At 40.3% G+C, this 22895-nt stretch overlaps 1 protein-coding gene across 2 annotated transcripts in view; it reads right to left on the bottom strand.

The window, feature by feature from the left end:
* Nucleotides 1-870: 870 nt before the first annotated feature.
* LOC112559057 overlaps nucleotides 871-22895 on the bottom strand; it is a 27984-nt gene continuing 5959 nt past the window's right edge. For both annotated transcript variants that reach the window (XM_025229934.1, XM_025229933.1), the window contains exons 2-14: nucleotides 21335-21810; nucleotides 14074-18036; nucleotides 13442-13666; nucleotides 12810-13117; nucleotides 11830-12061; nucleotides 11567-11643; nucleotides 11337-11431; nucleotides 6366-8448; nucleotides 6033-6134; nucleotides 5731-5786; nucleotides 5412-5532; nucleotides 4374-4485; nucleotides 871-4005 (exon numbers count right to left, since the gene is read on the bottom strand). In XM_025229934.1, coding sequence (XP_025085719.1) covers nucleotides 3236-4005; nucleotides 4374-4485; nucleotides 5412-5532; nucleotides 5731-5786; nucleotides 6033-6134; nucleotides 6366-8448; nucleotides 11337-11431; nucleotides 11567-11643; nucleotides 11830-12061; nucleotides 12810-13117; nucleotides 13442-13666; nucleotides 14074-18036; nucleotides 21335-21722 — 8532 coding nt within the window. In that variant the 5' untranslated portion in view covers nucleotides 21723-21810 and the 3' untranslated portion in view covers nucleotides 871-3235. The remainder of the gene's footprint in view (nucleotides 4006-4373; nucleotides 4486-5411; nucleotides 5533-5730; nucleotides 5787-6032; nucleotides 6135-6365; nucleotides 8449-11336; nucleotides 11432-11566; nucleotides 11644-11829; nucleotides 12062-12809; nucleotides 13118-13441; nucleotides 13667-14073; nucleotides 18037-21334; nucleotides 21811-22895) is intronic.

Below are 22895 nucleotides of genomic sequence, written 5' to 3'. Positions count from 1 at the left end.
GCTGGCAATAAGGTTTTGCGAAAACAGCTGGTCACGTGCTACAAAAATAGCATCCGCGATAGCAGATACGAACCCGGGACACTTGATCTCACTGTGTTGAAATGGCGACAAGTACTTAACCACACACACAGAGACCACTTTGTGAAAGTCTTAATATAAAAAGGCAGCTGTTGATGTTTCGTGCTAATAAAGTTACATTAATTACATCACAGGATCGCTTCTTGTGTATACACCTGTGTGCAAGAAATAAATTCGAAAGGTTTTTAATTTCTTTGCAGGCTCTAGCCCTGACATTTCTCTGGACTTCTTTCCCCCTACATCCCAGTCAGACGCTCTTCGTCTGATGGACGTATCCTAACTCTTCCTGTCACCATGCCAACAACATAAGTTCACAGGATTTTTAGTTACTGTGCGTAGCGAAACAATGGAACTATCTCCTCTTCCATATCCGCCACCTACCCACTATTGATCCTTTAAATGTGCACTGAAAACAGTACATACAATGCTAGTCCATCTTCAATTGTTTTTCGCATGCCAGCTACTTCTCTACTCGTACCCAGACGTGGGGGTGTACTACCTCGCGCTGAGCTTTACCCAATCTTTGGGGGAAAAAATCACACCCCGTTGTGGGAGGATAAAGTGTCATGTCATGATTTGAATTTTTAGGTCTTAATACGTTTATTTTACACACCTATACTTCCATGTATCAGCAATTCTAATCCAGAATATTTATAACGCATTTTCCTTTCGACAGACGTGACACCCCCACCTCAGTGTTCTATGGTTATCTACATTTGTCCTTACAATAACAAAACCAGCCAGCGATTCGCTCTTCATCTCCTGCACTCGTCATAAATTGGGACAAAGAAACATGGAAAAACATTATTTATTTATAATTACATCATCATTATTGTTTCTGCTGTTCACGCATAACACATCAGTACAGTATCAACTTGTTATCTCAACCTCATCCTCGCGCTATGCAGCAAAGGAATTTGCCTTTGGTTATGGATGTCCCGACCATCGGCTCTTGTCTACCATTTGGACGGATAACGAGTCGACATTATACCACACACACACACCTCTCACTCCTTTTTAAATGGAAAAGATCGTCGACCAAGCAGACTGCGTGAACGATACCTGCGATACACAGTTCAATATAATGATCGACTTGAATGTCCCGTCTCCTGCTATACCCAGTAGAAGAGATGCAAGGTGTATGGGTTATCACAGTAAATTCGTAGAACGCACAGGACTTTGTTATAGATATGAACTAAATCTCGATCAAGTACACCTCGGTGTAAGGACAATACACACAACATGCAATCGAATTCACAGTTTTTACGCTGACTTCTCTCTCTCCGCCAATACAATTCATAACGGTACAGCAACACTGCGCATAACAATCGGGTACATACAAACGATGGAACACATCTGTCGGCGAAACTTTTGTCAAGTTCGCAATTAAATGAAAAATGGGGATGGTAGCGGTGTGGACGTTCTGCATGCTGAGGAATTAGGGAAAAGGAAATAAATCGAAAGGAAGGGATGAGTAATCAGTTTCAGAACCAAGTCACCGAACAAGCATTATCAAAACTGTGAAATCCTGAAATCAGTCCACGCATTTTTCGTTCAAATGCTGGAATACGCTGCCAAATATCAAAGCTGGCTCAATCGTGATAACATGGAGATGACCACCCGCCTGCCCTTTCTCACATTTATTAGAAAGAAAAGCCTACTCCTGCTACACAGAACATTCTTCTCTCAAACACCCCTAACATGCTATTCTCGAATACCCTCCCTCATCCGCTTTAACTCCCAGAGACTTGTCCGCCACAAAGTCTGTATATAGAAAAATCATCCTGTGGTGTATGCTTTGTCCTTTTTTTCCTGTGAAATAGGTGGAAGTGGGGACCCAGAGAGGGTGAGCACTGAGTATATTACAATATTGTCATTACAATTTGCACACATCATATATACATACATATAGTGCCTACATTTCTCTAGGGTTTCATTTCAAACATTTCACTTCAACGCTGCCTCAGGAGACCAGCAGGAATGCCTCTAATGTTGCAGCAAAAGGAGTGTTTTTTTTGGGGTGGGATTGGTGTTTTACACCAGCATCTAAGGCTATATCACGGAAAGGCAGCCAGCCCTGTAAACAGATGCCACATGCAGAGACAGAACAGCGTTACAGCAAAAGATACAGTAGTAGAATACAAAGTTTCTAAAGCCATCACCTCCCTATTCCACCTTCCACTTCTCAGATTGCCCACCAAACTGATTCCAGTGACAAGTGCAGTAATTAAGTAGTGCATATCTATCAATGAAAGGATTAGGAGGGAAGGAATCTACACATCTGAACGTTTCTCTATTTCTCCATGTACACATTCTCTCATTGGTGCAGGTTCAGAGTACAAAAGCCTTATTCATGCACATAACATGATAAGTTATCACCACACACATGCATTCTGAGGCTCCTATATACAAACTCCATTTGGGAGAAAACACCTTGGCACACAAACATAAAATTGTGAATTCTCAACATTACTGTCCATTCTGGCCTTTTCTTCTCTGGCAAGCAAGAGAACTAGAGATCAATAGTGAAATGAAACTAGTCACTATGTGGATGGATGTGCCTGGAAGAACTGTCCATAGCTGCTTTTTGCCACAAGATGGACTGTGTCTGCTTATTTTAATGACTCAAAAAAGGGCTGCGAGAGCAATGTAAATCACATTAAACATGTGATGGATCTTACAAAAATAAATCCAACACAGATTGGAAATTAAGACAACAGCCCTCTGTCTGCCCCAGATAAGGTATGCAAACAGGAGCACACAAGTATTAAGCCTACCTGCTACTACTGAACCAATTTAAAAAAAAAAAAAGCAAACAATAAAACAGACAACCAAATACTTCATAATGCTATTCATTCTATTTAAACATAATTGGGAAGGGTGTGTTTTGGGGGTAATTGTTACTGCATACATATTTGGTTGATCCTTTTATCATATTTTATTTCATAATTTGAAAAAAAGGGGCTCAGAAACTGGTCTGGAGTTAGATAAATATTTTCCATCCTGCTTTAGTTAGCTCTAACACCTTTTAAACAGTTTAAAAATTATTTCAATTTTCATTACTGCACGTCGGAATCAACATCAGCAGCAGGCAAAAATTCATGGGGACAACCCTTGCCCACAGCCTCTTCATATGGATTCAAATCCAGGTTCGAATTCACTGTGTCACTATTTGCAGTATCTTCTCCTGTTTGCTCCTGGACACCAGCCTCAGCAGCCACCTTGCTTCCACATGTACACCATGAGCTGACATAGAATCACGGTCTGGAGGCACTACTTTCACCCCAGGATCCCCATCTTTCAAAGCTTCACCATCTCTGACATCAGCAGTACAAGAAGTGGAAGATCGCTGCTGGAGGGTCTGTTTCAGTCGTTCTGATGGTTCCCTACCATCCTTTATGGCAAAGCTATTAGTATCTTCCTGTGTTTGCTGCACTCTAAAATCACTATTCTCACCATCCATGAAACCAACATCTTCCTCTGCTCTTTCTATTTCTATGACGAACTGGGAAGGCAACTTTTTCCTCAGCTTGACAGGCTTACAAGACTTTCTCCTTTTCTCCTTGGGTTGGCTACCTGCTGGAGAAGCACTCCGGGATGTTGATGAAGTGATGGAGATGGGTTGCGATGAGTCTGACTCTTCTGAAGATGCCACTGATCTTGCCAAGTGGTCAACATGCCAGGGGCTTAGCAGCATGGACGCCACTGACCCGGACCGAAGTCTGGTGCTGTAACTGCTGTGTGAATCTGATGCAGCTGTCAACCAGCTAGATGAGGCACCGACTGCTGCATGGTCAGAAGCAAGTAATCTCTGTTCCTCCACTGACAGACGATTGTCAAGTGGAACACGTGGAAGATGTGAAACTTTCACACTGTCCAAGATTGACACAATGGTCTCCTCTGCTGCACCCTCTTGCTTTAAGTCATCTGCAAAACACCAGCATCCCATACTGCACAAATCATATACTCCAACTACAGCTCTTTCGTGAATTACAGCATCGCAAAATAAGAAATTTAATCAAGCAAAAATATGGTCAAACAAGTATTATTAAACCTTTCATGCTAACAGATATTTTATTTCTTGATAAAAAGTGGAAACAAAAAGATAAGAAAGGCAACAAACAGCACGAACAATGGATGGGAGATTTCTGATTCTAGTTAAAATTTAAACTTTATGAATTTTATCTCTTTTATTAAAATATTTCATCAAGGAACTGGCTTGATTTTCATAAAGCAGAAAGACATACAAACATAATTAGAGGAAAAAACAGACTTTAAGGAAAGGATATACTGACCAACTTTGGTATCCAGCTGCTGCTTGAGAAGGGCATGGCGTTTTTGTTCAACAGCACGGGTCTTCTCTAAGGACAGATCCCTTTTCTGATGATACTTGATCACAAGCTCTGCCTAAACAAACCACACACATAAAAAGACTCTGGTTTAGTGCCTATCTTGAATAAAATTACAGTGATACCTCGGTTCTCGAACGCCTTGACTTTCGACCAAATCGGTATTCGACCAGGAAATTCGAGAAAATTTTGTCTTGGAATTCGATCAAATATTTGGAACTCGAACATCCGAACGTCCGAGATGAGCCGAATGGCGTTCATTTGGCCCAGCGCGCCTTGCTTGCGTCTTCAGTGTGAGTGCAGAGAGAGAGAGAGAGTCACGTTTTTGTGGAGAGAGTCACGCTTTGTGTGTACTGTACTGCAAATTACTGTACTGTACACTGAATTTAACCCTTAGACATGGGTCCAAAGAAAGCCAGAAGTGGAAATGCAGACAAAGGTAAGCGGAAAGCTGTTAGAACTACTATTGAGCTGAAGAAAGAAATCATTGCCAAATATGAACAGGGCACACGTGTTTCGGATCTGTCTGCTGAGTATGGCATGCCAAAATCAACCCCCTTCCCTCCTCCCTCCACATTCATTCCCTCCTGCATAAGTTTGGTACAGGTACAGTAAATGAAACAATTTACTGTACTGTACAGTACATTTTATTTTTTTTTTTTTTGTTTGTTTTAATAAATACACTTTTATTTCTTATTTCTTGTTGAGACTCATGTTTTTCTACATATTATATACAAATTAGGCCAGTAAATAGGCATTTTCTGGGGATTGGAACGAATTAATCCAGTTTCCATTATTTCCTATGGGTTTCATTGCTTCGGTTCTCGAACAATTTGGTTCTCGACCGTCCTCCCGGAACGAATTATGTTTGAGAACCGAGGTATCTCTGTAGTTTATTCAGCAACAGCCCAAACGATATCTTTTTTTAGGCACCAGCTCAACACTGCTGCAAGAAAGAAAAATCAGACAGAGAAAATTGTGTACCTTTGACAGCAGTTTTGTCTTGGGGAGTGGTGGTAGAAGCTTGCGATCTTTATCAATGGAAAAGAGGACGTTTTTAAGGTGTTGAAACATTATGTAGTGCTCGGCTCGCCTGTTCTTTTCGCTGAGAAAGAGAACACAGAAGAAACTTAAAAGTAAACTACTTAAAGTAAAATTTTACTAAAAGTACTAAAATGTATTCACATATGGTGGACTTTGTTCTTAACATCGTTGGATTAAATGTTTATTATCTTTATTATCTGTAAAATACATTGGATATGCAGCATAAACATGTGTGTAAAAAAGGTTTGTGCACTCTTACCGTTGTTTATGAACAAGATGAACCCTTGATTTATTCTTGCTTTTGGGTACAATACACTGCATATGGAAAAAAGACAGCTGATAAATGCAAAACATAACAAAAAGAAAGCGTAAGAGCTTTCCTGAAGTTCAAGTAAATGTAGAAAAAAAGAAGCGTTAATATCACCACTTCAGGCTTCACAATTTTGTTTTAAAATTTTGTTGTAAATATTCAGCCTGACAGTACCAACCAAATGTTGTCTATTATAAAATTGACTCAGTTTGCTGTCTTTCACTCAAATTAACACTCATTTTTTTACTTACTTTCTCCCTTTCTCTTGAAGCAGTTAGTGATGAAGACTGTTCTGCAACAAGGTTGCTTTCTCCTGACATTTGATTCTCCTGTTCAAGATCAGCACTATCCTCCTGTTGGAAGCATAAATTGAGCATAACAATTATACCATGACTTGTTCAGATCATGAGATTCAATCCTGATTGTGAATGGTCATCACTGAAGTGGTGACAATCAAGTTAAAAAGTAATGAAGTCTCCTCTTTCAACAAGTCAACCCTATTTCAAGGTATAAATAAACATCTGTGAACAAATACTATGCATAAAGATGGCATGAATAAATAGAAAAAAAGATAAACTTCAGACCTCTGAAAGGAACAGGCTGTTTGAAGATTCAGTGCCTTGACTGCCAACTGAAGCTAAACTGTCTTCTTCAACAAACTTTCCTTCTTTCTCTGGTGATCTATTCTGCTTTGGAGGTACCAACAATAGCTGGTTTTTCTTTTTTGCTTTTGAGGTTTTTGTTTTCAGTTGCGTCAGATAGTCATCAGCACATGCAGCAGATGAATGCTGTGACGGGTTTACGGTAGGTAGCACTTTCTCTCCGCTGCTCTCAATACCTCCTGGGCTGGTGCTGGACAATATCCTTGCTGCTGTTGATAACAAGGATTTATTGTTAGCAAGGAGACTGACTGTCTTCTCAGGGGCCACTTTGCTGGGATCTTTGCATCCAGAGGATGCAGTAAAGTCTGGCGTGGCTTTGGTGGCCACCATCACCTGCTCTCCTCCTCCCGTAGTGCCCTGTCTTCCAGGTGATGTAATAGAGATGATCTGGTTCCCAAAAAGAACTGATGATATGGGCGGTGGGGTCTTTAGGCCAACATTGACACCCTCCATCCTAGAACCTGGTGAACCGACACTGGGAACTATCTGCAAAGAATGAGGTGCAGATTGTTCTTGAAAACCTGAAGGCACAGACACACTAGAAGCATCAGATGCTGGCATGGTGGTGGATGTGGTAGATCTTGATCTACAAATGCTAGTGTAGTTTTTTGAAGTTTCTGAAGTTTTCCCTTTCTCTTCCTTTTTCTTCTTTTTTTTCTTTTTCTTCTTTTTGCTTGAAATGTTGGAGTCTGCTGATAGCTGCACAGGTCCTCCAACAGGCTGAGTAGAATTCTGAGTACCACAACTAGAAGCATGAGCACTTGCAGCATCAACCTGCATCTTGGTGCCCCCTCGCTTGCTGTCCCCCTTCAGAGGCACAGGGGCTATGGGGACTGGAACAGCCAGAAATTGTGGTGAACCTTTGCCATCGGGAGATGGTTTAATACCCAATGCTGATGCTGGAAGCAGCTGGAGGAGGGATTTTTGTCCTGGAAGTTGGATAAACTTGAGATCCTTTAAGTTGGCCACTGGACCTATCACTTGGTGACTGGAAACTCCAGGAATAAGGGGCATCAGTTTTGAGATAGGAAAAGACTGTGTGGTCCCCATGCTAATGATGGGAACCTTGATGGTCCCAGGGGTGTTACCAGGGGATGATTCTTTTTTGTTTTTAAGGTCTGCTGCTTGATTGCTACTCCCTTCAGCATCAACATTCTTCTTTTTTTCCTTTTTCCTCTTCCTTTTGCCACTTTGCTGACTTTTAGCCGAGTCTGGGTCACCCCTCTTCTTGGTTTTCTTTCCTTGCAACTGGACAGATTCACCTTGCACGGAAAGTGATGATGGTAATGTGTTATGATTGATTTGCAATTGACCTAGCCCCGATATGCCAAAACTGCTTTGGTTGAATTTTTCTTGTAAGTCATCTGGTTTGTTGGGAGATTTGAGATGTGTAGAAATAGCTAATGGAATAACTCCCGTGGGCATTGGCACTACAGAAACTCCTGCTGGCGTAGAAGCATTACGGAACAGTCCAACAGGATGGGGGCTTGGTGTATTTGCATTTCGATAAGGAGTGACACGAACACGAATGGAATACATCATCTCTGGCAGTTTGCTTCGTAACTCTGGAGGGATGACACTAGGTTTGGACGCTTTGGGTAAAATTTCCACCCTGAAGTCTCCCACAAACATGGTCCGTGGGGAAGGGTACTGAGCACGGCTAAGGCACTGTGCCACTTGAAGCAGAATGTTTTTCTTGGCACTGTCCCAGTTGCAGTTTGCAATGAACTCCAGCAGCTTAATTTCATCCTCTTCTTGAACATCATCAGATGTATCTTTCTTCTCCTTGCCTGGAGGATTGGCTCTCAAACACACCATAGATGTATGCCAACGAGGCTGCGAGAAAGCCGAGCTGACAAGGCCTGTCAAAGAAGGCCCTGAAGCAACTGAAGCCAGTGGAGGAGTAGATGCCAGCTGTGTAGATGTGGTTGTTGGGGGGGACATAGACTGTTGTGCTGAACTGGATGCTGAAGTACGCTCACCGCTGAAGAGTTTCAATTTTGTACTGTGAGCAAACAGAAAGGAACAACTTAAAACATCCCTACATTTAAAAATGGGGTAACGGTGTTGGTGAAGAAGTGGAGAGACTGTAACTCAATGCTGAACAATAACAGCATCAGTAATTTACAGACTACAGTATCTGTGACTACAGGTAATTTCCAAAATTTTGCCTAAGCTGCTATTTGTAACTGAAGAGGCAAAAATATCTGCAGATAAAAGACGAGAAAGAGCGTAAGCTGAATTAGGTTACAAGAGAAGGGGCAGGAGGAAAGAATTAGTGCTTTACACCGAGCCAGCAACTAAGGCTATATCAAGGCAAGGCAACCTGTAAACAGATGCTATATGCAGATAAAGAACAGCATGCATGAGATGAGAGTTGAATCCAGGACAGCCAACCCTTGCTGTATTGGTGACATGCACTAACTGTTGCATGACCAGACCACCCCAAGTTACAAGAAAAAAGAAAGCAAGGGGTTGGGAGAGACAGAAACAGCAGGAATCAAACCCGATGTGTATTTATGAACACAAATACACAAAAAGTGCATGTCCATGCATGTATACATGGACATGCACCACAAGCAAGAGAGCAGAAGAAGAATTTTGTTTATTTGTCACCTGACATTACACTAGGAATTTGAGCCGATGTCACTGAATTGACAAATACCACTTGCACTCACAGATGCCACTACTAGCACTATTACTTATACACCCCAAAAATTAAATAAAAATTTCTTCCACATGCACATGCAAATACACAATAGCAATCTCTCCTTCACTCTCTTTTTTTAACATACAGCAGCGGTTCTCAACCTTTTACTTGTGGCGACCCCCCTGACGAACACCGGTACGTCCGCGACCCCCCTTAGCCAGCTAGGTCGGTGGAAGAGCGGGGGAGCCTTAGCTAACCTCGAACCCCGCGTCGAGGAAATTAATACAATTCAACAACGGAAGAACAAAGTTCGTATCTGCAAAAAGTATAACTGTTAATGAAATTTTACTAAAGCAAATTCTGCGGTGCTAATAAATATTATTTTATTAATTTTATTGGACACTCTCTTTGATTAATGAGAAGGTTGAGCCTGCTTGCTGTTGCATAGAGAATCGAACCTGTGTGCGATGTTCGTACCCACTGCTATTCGCAGCTCAGCCTCTGCGTCCACACGATTTCTGTATTGAGACTTCAGTGCTGCCACTGCTGAAAATCCTTGCTCACACATATCTGAAGTTGAAAATGTTAGAAGAACTTTCATTGCTTTCTCAGAAAGCACCGTTGACGCTAATCCAGAATGTTGGCACTGGTGTTGTTTGGAAAACCATTTTCAGGGATTGGTCACTCGAAAGGTCGATGAGCTGCTCTTCTTCTTCCGTGGACAACCCGCTTGTGCTAGGATCAGCCAGAAATGGATTACGAATCCAATCGTATTTAGTCACATCAGTTTCAGCGAAGTAATGCTGAAACCTTTCTTGCAGTCCGTTTAGATGGGCAATAATTACCTTCTTCACCTGATCAAGATTCAAGTTGTCAGCCTTGCACTTACACAAGCACGGAAACATCAAAAATATTTTCTCTTGCGTCCACAACGAAATTTTTCGGACGAAAGCATTCATCTTGTCAGTTGTTTGTAATATGGTGGTGTCTTTCCCTTGCATAGAAGTATTCACAACGTTCAGCTTCTCAAATATGTCCGATAAATATGCCATTAGCAGCAGTCATCGGTCGTTCTTAAGCCCCCACCCCGCACTGTGTGGTCATGGCCTTTTTGTCAGGGAACTAGAGTACTAGGACTGAGCAGTGAGCACGTGCGAGGGGAAAGGGTGTGAATGATGGACGTTTCCTGAATGCGTTCCTTTTAGATGTTTTTTTTTTTTAAATAGAGAGGTGTGACTGGAGAGGGAGAGGGGAGTCAGCGATGAGAGATTGGGGGAGAGAGAGGGCAAAAGGCGAGAGGAGGGAGATTGGAGGCTTAATTGTTGAGAGGGGGATTGTGTTTTGAGTTTTGGAAGTGAGAAGTCACTGCATGTCGATACAGTGTACTTGAATAGGGAGAAGCGATTTGGAGTTTGATCGCCCTCACCACTCGGTTACACAATCTAAGCTAATTTCACTAATACCGGTATAAGAAACTTTTAAAAAAGGACCACCTTCGCGACCCCCTTGTAGGCACATCGCGACCCCCCAGGGGGTCGCGCCCCACAGGTTGAGAACCGCTGACATACAGTATTCACTACCCAGAAATTTTAGACCAAAACACATATGCAAGCAGGCACATATGAAATTCACTTTCACTATACATGACCCTCATAGAATACAAGAAGATACATTCAACTATTATTAGTCCTGACACAAGCTACACTTAAGTTCAGGTAGGCTAATGCTTCAGCAGAAAAACTGTTTCTTAGCTGATAAATTCTGACTTGGAGAGGGGGGGAGGAAATTGGTGTTTTATGCCGTGTCAGCAGCTGAGGCTATATTACGGCAAGCAGCCAGCCCTGTAAACAGATGCCACGTGCAGAGAAAGAACAGCGTGCCCGAGACGAGAAATGGGCAGCCAACCTTCACTGCATTGGTGACAGGCGCTAACCATTGCGCCACCGGACCGCTATAAATTCTGACTTGGACATGTCTATGTCTGTCCCCAGAGAGCATGAGAGAACAGGCCCTTGGCCCGGTGGGATGTGTCAGATACAATCATGTGCACCCAGCACACTGTGCTGGGCATAGATTGAGCTTATAGAGGGTAGGTCACAGCCGATAGTTCTGCTAGCTGCATACACCACCCAGGCAAGTCAGACTTTCTGTTCTGGGTCAGTATGCTTTTGATCACCGCAACTGAGAGAAAAGCGAGAGTGAACAAGCATTTCTAATTAGACAAACATTTTAAAAAACCATACCTTTTGGGAGAGTCTAGCTGATTCTGGATACTTGACATTTTATTAGCATGACCCTCATCATCACTGATAACGACTGGGGAAAGCTCTTGATTTGCCTAGTAAGTAAAATTTTAAGAAAGACTTTAACATTTTCCACAAAGTCTACATCTTTGTTACAAAAAATGTTACGCCTGATGAGAATGCCATCAGCACACATGTATGTACATACACCTTCATTAAAAACAGCTAACCTTTTGATGATTTTGACCACACATGTCAGATCCCAGTGTACTTGGTGACTTCAAGGATGTTGGAACAGGTGTGATCCCTTTAAAACAACAGAACGTGGATGACATGATATTGGGCAAAGCCATATAAGAGACATAGGTAGTCTGTTAAAAGGATGAAACACCAATATCTAGCTCTCTGGGTAACTTTTAGTAACTCGAACACACATGCAAGGGAGACAATCTCACACCTATGCACAAGCAGTGATCCTCTTGTCACTACCAACCTGATGAAGGGGTGACACAAGCAATGCTGATAGGAATAGACGCTTGAGAGTGTTCTGCTGTAGCAGCATGTGTGAGCCCTTGCCTGGAGAACGGTGACATTAATGTGAGGGTTGTAGCAGCAGGAGGTGATGTACAGGGATCTGATGTGATGGGGATGGCGTCCGAGTATGTGGATACAGTGTTACTGGCTGTGAATGGAACTGCTGCAGAGCTTCCTGGAGAGTCTGCACTCTGAAAACCAACAAAAGAAGAATAAAGCATGAAACATATTTCCCATTTCCTTATTTAATTTTAACTGGTGTAGCCTAAGGGTAAGGAGACTACAACAGCAAAAGATTTATAGATAAAGGCTTATTTTAGTCATTAAAAAAAAAAAAATTAAGCAGCTTTACAGATCAGTGTACACATGATCTTATATGCTCTTATACTTAGCTTACAGATTTTTTTCTTTTAAAAAGACTACACTGTTAAAATGGGGGGAAAATGCTATTTCACTTGAATATGTGTGAGTAGCAATTAGGTCACCAAAGGCAAGTGAAGCAAGCCACACTTGATAGTTTATCTTCAATGCTCACTAATTTTAAAAATATTAAAACATAAAAAAAGTTTACTAAAAGGATAAATTTAGAAGAAGCAAGAACACAATATTCAAGTGGAAAGCTTAAGGCCAAGCAAACAAATGGCTGGTTGAATTAAGTCAATCAAGGCATATAAGAAACCAATTATGTGAAACTCTGCAGATAATTTATTCCACTATGAATGCAACATTTTTTCCCCCCACTAGAAGTTCCAAAGTTCTTAAACATAAAACTTTCAAAATAACTGTATACCAGACACTGATCAACAGCAAACTAGTCATACCTAACTGAATTTAGCATTTTAGTATGCCTGGATGCAGTTAAAAAATGGTCTGAATTGAGCACACGAAAACAGGTTAAAATATTTCAATAAAGGAGTTAACTGCAATCACAACTTTTACCTTCTTACGCCTGTTGCAAGACTGCTCCCAGTAGATCTCGCTTGTCTCATACAGCATCATTGCTTTACGACTGACAGCATCTAAGTTTTTGGCTATCCTGTATGAAGTCTGACGTCGTGGGAGATTTGAATATCGATCTAGAGACCGCTGTCGGCGAGAATTGGTCTTCTCCAAAGTTGGAAGCTCATCCCCACTGCTTTCTGCCATGTCTACAGGGTCTATTTTCTCTGACTTAAGCTCAATATGTAAATTTTTCTCAACATCATCTGCTTCTGCTTTCACCAGTGGATGAGGACTTTCTGATGTGCCTTTGATTAAAACAGATAAAACATGACAAAAAATTATAAGATTTTACAATGGGCTGAAAGCAGGATCAAAAATCTTTTTTTTTTTTTTTTAGAAATGCATATTAGTAAAATTTAGCTCTAAAAACCTCAAACTTACAAAGTCTTACAAGAAAAGAAAAAAATGGACCATGCACACAAAATTATGAACAAAATTTTGTCTTGAAAGTGGCTTAAAAACGATATAACACAAATGGCAGTTTCAGTTTATGAATGAACAGAAACAAACACGCAGACTGAATGCTTATTCTAGCATAATGAAGTAAATGTAAGCTTGTAGACACCCACATGGCACCTCCTTCAAGCACTGACACTCAAGCACACATTCAGGTTTTCTGCAGTGTAATGGAGACGAGCGCTTGCTAGACTTCTCCAAGCTTTCACATATGCATCCAAGTCGGCAATATTCTTTATCACAGGCACGACCCTGAGACGTTGCTGACACACCCTGTTCAAGATCATCGCTTTCTCCAATAGACTGGCATAGATGACAGATGCACCCATAGCGACAACCTAGTAAGACACAACCAACATTGTACAGCATGCAAACAAATGTGAAACAACTTTTGTTTTGCCCAGATCCCTTTAAAACAAGGTAAAAAGGGAGTATACAACCCATACTTTGCTCGAATCTCCATTTCTATATAAGCTTCCATTTAATCTTTTTTTTTAAATCTTTCGTTGTGTGCATAAATATTTGGCTTCTACCACATTATATCATATGGACGTACACAACTGAAACCTGATGAAAACCATTATGTTAAATTACTGATCATAAAAATTTAAGCACAAGCAAAAGGACCATATGCAAAAAAAAAAAGATTTGGAAAATTCATGAAAATGTACATTTACAGAAGAATATTTCTTTCCCCCTTCTGTCTCTCAAGCATACATTCATACCCACATGCACACACACTAACCAGGCTTGTCACAGGAATATTTTGCTTTATGGCTGGAGGTGGGTGATGGTGAATCCCCAGTGAGGTCCATGAAGTCACCACCCTCGCTGAGCACAGACATATCATTGCTGTCGCTGCTGAACTGCAAGCTGCCATGAGTATCCCTCACATCGTCATATCTCTGAACGGCCAGAACTGCTTCCCTTGCTCTCTCTTCTCTCACTCTGTCTAAGATAAAGCTAGTCTTACTTTTCTTCTGTATCTTCCTTTCATTTCCCAAGTCCCCTGTGGTCACCGAGCTGATGGTTTGATTTCTGAACTTCTTGTCCCCAGAACCCTTTTTGATAGGTTTTTGACAGGTGACCCACCCACCTAGCTTTTTGAAAATCTCACAGTCTTCAGGTCCCATTCTCAGATGACCAAGCAGGGTTTTGTTCAGCATGATGCCTTTCTGTTTCTGCTCCATCTCTTTCAGAGAATTCTGGACGTCCTCCATGTAGCCATCCTGGTCAATAGGTATTGGTTTACCATAGTCATCCTCTTCTTCAGCAGAGCGCATATCAGAAGGGCATAGACCACCTTCAATGCTGCGATCATCTACATCATGATCTGAAATTGTGGATGTATTGAAGACTCTCTCTGCAGCAGGTGCAGATTTCTTACTCTTCTTTTTAACAGAAAATACATAAGTTTTGCGCTTTTTCTTCTTGTGTGATGCGGCATCAGAGCCAGCACAAACTGAATTTTGACTTCCACTGGCATCTTCAGTTTTAATGCCATCTCTTTCAAGCTTTCTTTTCCAGTTTTTTATTTTAGAGACATCAGAGGTCTTGTGTGGTATTCTGGGTAAGGGCCATGGTAGGCCCTTTTCCTTTGCTTCCAGCCTTCCACGAAATTCTTTGCGATACATTCTCTGGTACTTGCGCCATCGCATATGCTGTCCTCTCAGACCCTGACTCTCTCTTCTAGATGTGCCATCTTCTCTGCGACTTTCCTCAAATGCACGAAACCTGGCTATATTTAGAAAAGCATTGGGTTCCTTGTCCCATTTAAGATCTTTTTCTACTTGTATGTGTGATTCCATAGCTGTTTCATTTGCAAAAGACATGAATACAAGACCATCCACCTCATCAAAGTCTGGTTCGAATTTCTGGGGAAAATCATCCCTCTCCTCATCATCGCCCTCCTCATCTTCATCACTTCTACCAGGGCAGTCATCTCCACTGCAATGCCCAAAATCTGAATGCTTATTCAGTTCAGCTTCAAGGTGTGAATAATCTTTAAAAAAGCCATGCAAAACAAGGATCTTTGCAAGTTTTGATTTTGGCCCTGCTGGAACTACCAGCCTGTTGGAGTGTTTGCGGAGATATGCATCCAGTTCTTTGCTTATAAACGGTGACAGTCTTTTATTAACGGAAGGTTGCTCTGGTCTGGACAGAATATGAAGAGGTGAGGGAAAAACAATCTTGTGCCATCTGCTCCAGAGTGGTCGACCAGTGTGTGAAGCCGATGGGACTTTTGGCTGCCAATGTGACCTCGATGTGCTGGGATCATCAGATATTTCACCAGACTTGACCTCTCTGCCACTTGTGGTAGTAGTGATGTTACTCTCAGGGAATCTTTTGTCAGGCTCACCAACAGGTTCTGATGTTCCTGAAGCAGTGGACTGATTTACAGAAGTATTAAGATCAGAGATATTTTTGTTCTTTTCAACAGCCTTTACCAAATCTTTGCTGCTGCTAGGCAAAACCAGCAGCATTTTTGGTGCTGTTTGATTAGTCCCCTTAGCAATCACAGTGTTCAGTTCTCCAAGGCTTTTCTGTTTTTCACTTGCTAAGGAACTTTCGTTTGCCAAGTCAATGTCAGGTTTGTCTTGGACAGACCCTTGCATCTGCTCAATAATAGGCTGATGAGCTTCAACAGAGTTCTTTTTACCTGAATCAACCCCTGAGTTTTCATCCACAACATTTATTGCAACAGTGTTCACAGGACTGTAGGTACTGCTGTCTGCAGCTAATTTCTCACACCTTGTTTCCTGTGGCAAATTTTTATTGTGTGCATCACAGTTCAGCTTAAAGTCAGATTGACTACTGGTCATTCCCTGTTCACCAGCTATTACAGGGGTTTCTATTCTGAAAGGTAGCTGTTTTTGTTCACTGCCATCTTCGAACAAAGCCTTTTCAGCATCCTCTATAACACTTCCATCCACAGTAGTACCAAGCTGTTTAAGATAGTCGGTCACCTTAGAGATCAGCTCCAGCAAAACCACATTTTTCTTGTATACAAAGACATTTTCTTCTTCAAAAGGAACTGGTTCATTTAACGTTAGGTCAAGAACACCAAAGTTGGGCTTAACTAGTGGAGGCAAGTTGCTGAGAAGGGGAAGTTCATATGGTGTTTGAGCATCAAGATGGTCATTGGTAAGCTCCCCATTAAGTAATGCATCTGTGACACTATCACTACTACTGGACAGTGCTACAGGCTCCTGTTGCCTGGACATGTTGGGTACATTTGCATGAATATGCTCACGACTTTTTTCATATGTCTTTGCAACCTCACTTCCCCCAATAAGCATGGCACACAACAATGATGGCTCCATCCCTTCTGCACATTCCCCAGCTCCTGAAATTTGAGACTGTGGACAGAGCTGAGATGAAAGACTAAGTGTAACAATTGCCTCATCACCTGGCTTTGGACATGATATCTTCCTAACACCTTGGTCTTTGTGTGAGTCTGCACCTAAGCAGACCTGCTCAGAAGTTGCAAAGGAACCTGGGGCTTGAGGGTCCCTTTGTATTCCTTTAGAAGACGGGTGACCTTGTGGACTAGTGCTGGATATGATGCGAAATGAGCGTGAATATCCTGATTTTTCACATGCCTTTCTGGCACCTGTATCTTTGCTGTGTAAATCAGTATTTACGCAGAACTGTTCAGAAGTTTTCAAGGAACTACTGGCTTGAGGCTCATTCTGCACTTCTTTGAAAGGAAGGTGAGCTTGTACACTGGTGCTGGACAAAATCTGAAAAGAGGGCACAACATCCTCAGATACCCCATCATCCATCTTAGGCTTTTTCCTGCAGAGTGAACTTATAGACAGGCATTCTTCACCTCTATTGTCAAGCTTTTGAGAAGAAACATGAGATGATGGAATGTCATCACTAAGGTTGCGGGGTGATCTCCCTCTCTTTACACCTGAAAGTGGGGTTTCACAATTCTCAACATGCATTGGGGATGGAGAAGTTTTCTTTGCCTTGGGAGCTTTTATTGCCAATTCTGGTGGGTTCATATCTGAAGACCCTTGTGGTGAATGTCTCTGAGGAGAAAGTGACTCTGGACTGGCCTCTTTGGAATCAGAAATAACAAAAGACACTAACTTACTTTCTTGATTTCTTACCCGTGTCTGACTTCGCACCTCACTGACTTTTTCTGAAATACCCCTTAGAGCTCTGACAGCTGACGCAATGTTGCTGTGCTGTCGTTCCTCACTATTACTTCGAGAAGACATATCCTGAAATATTGGAGATCCTTGAGAGTAGTTCCCTCTTGGACTGTTACTCCGCAGACGAGGTGACCGACGTCCTATTATCTCAGTGTCAAACTGTTCAAATATGTTTTTGGTGGTTGAGGTGGAGGACACGGTTCTGTCCCCTGTCAACGAGAGATCTGTAGAATTTTTTGCAAGCAAATCACCAAACTCAACCAAATTCTGTTCAAAACCAGAGCTTGCTCCTTCGATTTCAGTTGGTTCTTTGCTGGATTGTCTTTTCATAATTTTCAGGATGTTTCCATCTGGACTTTTGCATATGTCTTCCACACAAACCACAGCCCGTGGAAGTTGAGCTGGGCTGGACAAGGAGGCTGGAAACAGTACTCTCTTCGAGCTGGTCACAGTCATGGACTGAGATTTTTTAATGTTCCCCACCTTTCCACCTGAATCCGTCAATGGTCTTGTGTCACCAACACTCTCACTCATGAAGCTGTCATCTGTAATTAACAACAAAATGTTAAGAAAACATCGTTAAAAAGGAAGCTGAAATTGACAGACCAAAATAATATCTGACCAACATTAGCTTGTCTTGTATACAGACCACTTTTTTGCTAGTAGTTGTTTTACAGCTTGAATTCCTGGATTTAAATAATGAGCTAATTAGCTTTCAGTGTGTATTGGCCTTGCTAGTATGTGCCTTTTGCTGGACTGAAAATGTTTCTTGAGAAAAATCTCCACCAAAAAAATGAAACAAGTCATCTTACCTTGAAATGAAAATAAATGTGCAATTTAGTAGTTTGAATGTGAATGTACAATACAAAATTCACACTTCAAATAAAATGTGTTAAAAAGTAGTGTCAGGGAGTTAAAAGGTCAATAACCTTTGACAAGAGACTAGAAAATATTTTCTACAAATCAGAATGCTGAATTTATCTCTTAGTCAATGAGACAGAAACATTACTGACTGGAGAAGTAACTCTTCAAATATATTACAATTATTTAATCCAACTGTTACATCTACCACACCAGTTTCTTTAAGTTTCCCTTATTATAAAATAGAGTAAGAACAGAAATAATTTATTTATACTTCAAAAATGTTCACAATGATCTTGATTCTTCTCATCAAATACATGATGCTGTCAATGAAGCATTTTGTTCAAGGAAAGTTCAAAATTTTAAAGTAGTCAGAGCTTGGATGCAAATCTGCAGACTGTTGCCTTACTTCACATCAAGTATGAGAAGTTTAAAAAAATATTGGTACTATTATTTACTCAAACCATTTCATGATTACATTTTCAGATAAAAAAAAAATCAATTAAAAAGGGATTTTTCATAAAGTTTTCTACATGTTCAAATCAGACTGAGCAACATGCAGAAGGAAAAAATTCACAAAAATTATCACTCCTTTCTTGTCATCAGTTCCTCCAAAGCACAGACCAAATAACACAAAACCATCTTTAATTGGCCCACAGCCCAGAACATGAAACTGCTTCTATATAGTGGAAACCTAACAGAATTTAATGGCAGCATTGAAACAGTGCTAACACTGCAGGATAAGAATGAAACAATCTTTCGATTGGGGATGGTAAGGCATTGAGGAAGAGGAGATGGGCACTGCCCTTGCATGACAGCTAACCCTGAGAAAAGTGAGATCTCCAAACCTCTCTCCACAACGACCTGAATAGGTCATGGGATGCCCTTTTCCTGACCAGCCAGCTGGAGAATGCTGTTGTGATGGAGGATAAGGTTACAGACAATAACACAGAGTTTCAATGTAGTAGCTGCATGCAATGCCAATCATTGTCCAAGTTGTTGGGGCGATGATTTCCAAGCATAAAAATAAAATATAAGTATGGCATTGCAAATCTGAATGAACCTTCTTCTGTATTAGACTATATCGGTAGAAAAATTTTAATAGATCTTGCACACAAATAAAGCCGATATTCCGCAAGTGCCCTGCTTTCTGAGAGGTACAATGCAGCCACCAAGAGAAGTATGTTTACACCCTTCTACTAAACCATGTCTTTCTGCAGACTGTAAACTTTATGTACTTCTTTGCACAATATAAATCGCTATTTCATAAATATAAATCTTACTGGCCAGTCGACCTAACTCTCAACAGTCCACAACATCACAATAATTTTCATGTTAAATTGTTAAATGGGTTCAATTATGTCATAAACTATGGTTCTTTGGGAAAGACACGCAAAAAAGATAAAAAAAAAGGAAAAGCTTTTATAAATTATTTTGATTTACAAATGATTGCAAGTACACAATGCTTTTGCAACCCACAATTGAAAGCAGAAATATTTCAGAAAGTCAGTAGTTAAATCAAACCTGCTGGTTCACTTGCCATTCCCTTTAAATATATCATGGACTGGAAAAGGGGATAGCCAAGTGGTTATAACATTGGTATTTAAGCCCAGAAGCAAGATGATTCGATACCCATGCATCACAGCCAACTTATTCCAATCAACCCAGCTGTTCAGAATGGTTACCTGATGCCATAAAGGGTTGTGGAAAGAAGCTTAGAGGGGAAAAAAAAAAGATGTGTGGTCTCGAACACTTCAACCTAAAAAAAAAAGGTTAGGGATGACTGTTACATTACATCTTGGACAACCGTAAGATGCTATTCATGTCTGAGAGTAAGACAGTCAGGCATTAAACTTGTTTAAATCTTTCAAAATAAAATGGATTGTTCACAGTCCCTGCAGTTACAATGCCTACTCTGAACTTTCGTATATTGCAGCTGCATACTCTTTAAAAGCACAAAACCACCAAAACCAAATCATTAGCTCCTTTAAGAGTGATCTACTGGGTACCAAGTGTGACTATAGTCACTAAGTGACTTTTGGCTATTAATGCAATAACAGAGTTACAAAATTAAACTGCCAGTGTCCATTAAGTTAAGCCGTATTTCCAACCCTTGTGTTAAATATGAGGGTATTTTAAAAAAGTTCTTGTTTTCAAAAAGCTGATCTGTTCTTCATGCCATTCATTCAGCGAACACACCAGACCAGGCAATTTGAAAATTCCAAAAAATCATGATACAGAAATAATGAAAAAAAAGCTATGGCACCACAAAGATTAAAAAAAAGGAATAAAGTCAGGGTCCTGCAAAGATGAAAAATGTGAACAAGGAGAACATCCATGAACTTTGGCATTATTTGATTCCCAAGAGCAAGTGAAAAGATGTTAAAACCATTAAAAAAGTCTTGAATTTGAAAAAAAAATGATGTAGGGATATGACTGAGAGTAACTGGTAATAAGGTAACAATAGTCATGTGGATATTCAACATATTTCAAGAATATACTAGTTCTTACAGTTACCAGCACTTTCATTCTGAATTCTGCATCTGGTAACAAGAAATTTTGAGTTATCTACTAAAACAAGATGGTGTGTGAGGCTTCTTCTACCAAGCATACATTTGCAGCAGAATACTTCTGACGAAAAGTAGCAAACATAGCTATTAACAGAACAATACAAAAGCAATTTAAACTGACAGCATTTATACACAATGCAAATGTGACTTGAAATAAAAGCAAAAATACTAAGAGTGCATATGCACATTTTATGATAATAATTAAATTTAGCTATGTGCACAGAAAAATGCAGCTTATGAAAACTATATATTAGGAAAAGGATGTGAGTGCCACTCCAAATGATTGCAAAGTGCGTTGTCTCACCACCCTTTATCATAGCCACAAAAACATCAACTAAGAATAAGACTAATAAGCAAGCAACAAAACCATGCAGTCATGAAAATGAAAGAAATTAAGACTTTTAAAACATACCACAGATGTTGAGCTTTTGGAGAGTGGAAAGTGGTGCATGTGGATGTGACGCCTGCAGCGAAGATACATGCTCAAACTTTGTGCCCTCTCCACCTCTGTTACACAAAGTTCCATCCTTTGAAGGCAGCTGATATTCTTTGTTAGCAACATGACTTTCTGTCTGCACCACCACAGCTTTATGTTTTGATAATTCCCACTGTTTAGGCAGGGATAAACTCTGACCCAAGCTCGAGTCAAATTTTACAGCACTATCAGTACAGTTAGATGAATTCTGAGGAAGAAGCAGAGGACTTGCTGCTACTGATTTCTCAACATTTGGGTTCTTTTGTGACAGCTCTCCTTTTCTTTTTGCTTCTTTTTCCAGTTCTTTTCTCTTTGTTCGAGCCATTCTTCAAAGCAGGTGCATTGTAAAAAGATGTGTGCTCAAGGTTGTCTGAAATACTTGGTGGATGTACAAGCCAACTTGTTGACTTGATCTGATACAAAAATGCATGGGAACAAACTAAGAAATAATGTTCAACAAGCACTTTAGACCAAACAGAAGAATTTTCTTTCCAACAACAGCAAACTAATAATGACACTTAAAAAATAATCATACATGCAATATGTATAGTAAAGCACATGCATACAAAAGGTTGTAACATCTAAGCATGTATTCTTGAAACATTAACACTACCAAAAATTTCAAAAGCATTTAACAGCTTTCTCAAACAACATCTTTTCTGAAAATAGGATGTACCAATAATTATTATACCAAAGAAACAAAACAAAACATCAGAATGATTCCATGTTTACTGGAACAGCAGGATTTTTTAATCGTGCAATTATAAGTCACTTTTAGTCCATTACAAACAACTGCAAAAATGTTAATTCTATAAAGTCAGATTAATGATGTTAGGGTTTCACTTCTACAGTAGTGCAGAACTGCATAGCAAATGGTCTCAAGGTCACTAGTTCATGAGATTGGTTTCTGATCCTGTGCAATTATTTGCACACAAAGAAAAAAGTCCACAAAAAACAACATGAAATCATGGAGCTCATGCTGCACACAAGGTCCAATTGGGCCCTCATGGTAAAGACAATGGCTTTTCATAAAATAACAAAAGTGTCCAACCGTATAAAATGATGTCAGCATCCTAGGTCTGTAGGAATAAGTCAGTTTAGTACACTGATTTGTGTTCTCCAAAAACCCATCTAGGCCAGGCATTAAACAACATGACAAGTAATCCAGTTTCTGCATGAATGGTATTATCGATAGATGCACACAGCCTATTAATGAAGAAAAATAGAGGTTAAAGTGCAGACATTGCTTTTTGACTATGTGCAGATACTGATTTTTGATTCTGCTGTTGGTTAACATCACCAGGTAATAAACTGTGCATTTAATTTCTGAACTTGTTTAGGAAATGTGCCCATTTTCAAACTTACCACAACAAACAGGCAGCTGTTTAATTCTGTTATCTTTGAAATTATAAATCCCATTCCCCAAAGCCTACATTTCTTTATGTAACGAAACTGCTCCTTGATGTATAAAACAATAACCAGATAAATACTATCGTTT

The sequence above is a fragment of the Pomacea canaliculata genome, linkage group LG3, assembly GCF_003073045.1.
Source record: "Pomacea canaliculata isolate SZHN2017 linkage group LG3, ASM307304v1, whole genome shotgun sequence".
Taxonomy (NCBI): Eukaryota; Metazoa; Mollusca; class Gastropoda; order Architaenioglossa; family Ampullariidae; genus Pomacea; species Pomacea canaliculata.
This window is presented reverse-complemented; position numbering and strand designations above follow the sequence as displayed.